Genomic DNA, 1,080 nt, shown 5'->3' on the forward strand with positions numbered 1-1,080 from the left:
TCTATCTCAGGACTAAGAAGCTGCGTGAAGCCAAGAGCGCCGCTCAGGACGAGGTCGCCTCTTTCCGTGCTAAGGAGGAGGAGAAGTTCAACCGTGACTATGCTGTAAGCTTTTATATGGTCTCATTCTTTCTGCTCCAACTCGCTCGTTTTCAGGCTCTTCAGAGCACTTCTGGTGGTGAGGATGAGGAGCTTGCCAAGCAGACTCAGGCCGATATTGACGCCATTCACGCTGCTTACACCAAGAACTCCAAGGTCGCCGTCAAGTACATGGTCGATCGTGTCTTGGATGTCACCCCTGAGCTTAGCAGAATCCAGGTCGATGTCCTTTCCATGTAAAGCTCTGTTGGTTTCAACCTCATTCCCAGCAATAGAGGTTGTCACTGGTGAATAGTTAGATTGATATTTTGCCGGTATTACCATTGTTGACGAGTGATTCGGTGACCTTGAGAGTATTCACAACTCGGCACTATGTGCAGTTGCTGTATTCTTAACTCAACTTGTTGCGTTGTCACTTCATCATCGTACATCTCTGTGATTTTCGGCTGTTGGGAGATCGCTTCCCTACACCTCCTGGAGGTGTATAGTCCATTGCTGACTAACGGATGTGATCTTTCTTTGAGTTATCACTGCATCGGTGTCGGAATAGTCCTTGTACAAGTCGTGTATGCGGAATTTCATTATAACTTACACGCACAATTAGCGAGGTGTCGAGTTTTCGGCAAGTTCAAGGTCATAGGGAACACCATGGTCATTTGGTACTAGAAATAGCTACATAGCGAATATAATTATTCGAAGCGATGGGTGTTGCCACCTAAAGGCCGAAATATGATTTATATTGTACTGGAGAGTCCCTTCTTGCGCTTTACTCGGAGTAAACTGATAAGAACGACATCGACTTCTGAGGCACTGTGTCATGTCGGGTACACCATCCACATAAGGGGAGATAGTGTGAACGTTTCTCATGCATGGAATGCATGCGTGATTGACACAAATTATTCGACTTTTCACGATATACAGAAAAACCTAGTCCGCATCTGGGCGCAAGGAAAGGGTCAGCATCAGCCCAACGGAAACGCGG

At 46.6% G+C, this 1,080-nt stretch overlaps 1 protein-coding gene across 1 annotated transcript; it reads left to right on the plus strand.

Moving 5' to 3' along the window:
* Positions 1–155: 155 nt before the first annotated feature.
* On the plus strand, positions 156–338 carry Pmar_PMAR009461 (hypothetical protein; the record flags this gene model as incomplete). The annotated part of the gene is made up of 1 exon (XM_002764720.1): positions 156–338. A coding segment is annotated over one exon (183 nt), but the record flags the coding sequence as incomplete, so codon positions are not given.
* Positions 339–1,080: the final 742 nt, after the last annotated feature.

Source organism: Perkinsus marinus (assembly GCF_000006405.1).
Source record: "Perkinsus marinus ATCC 50983 genomic scaffold scf_1104296976288, whole genome shotgun sequence".
Lineage (NCBI taxonomy): Eukaryota > Perkinsozoa > Perkinsida > Perkinsidae > Perkinsus > Perkinsus marinus.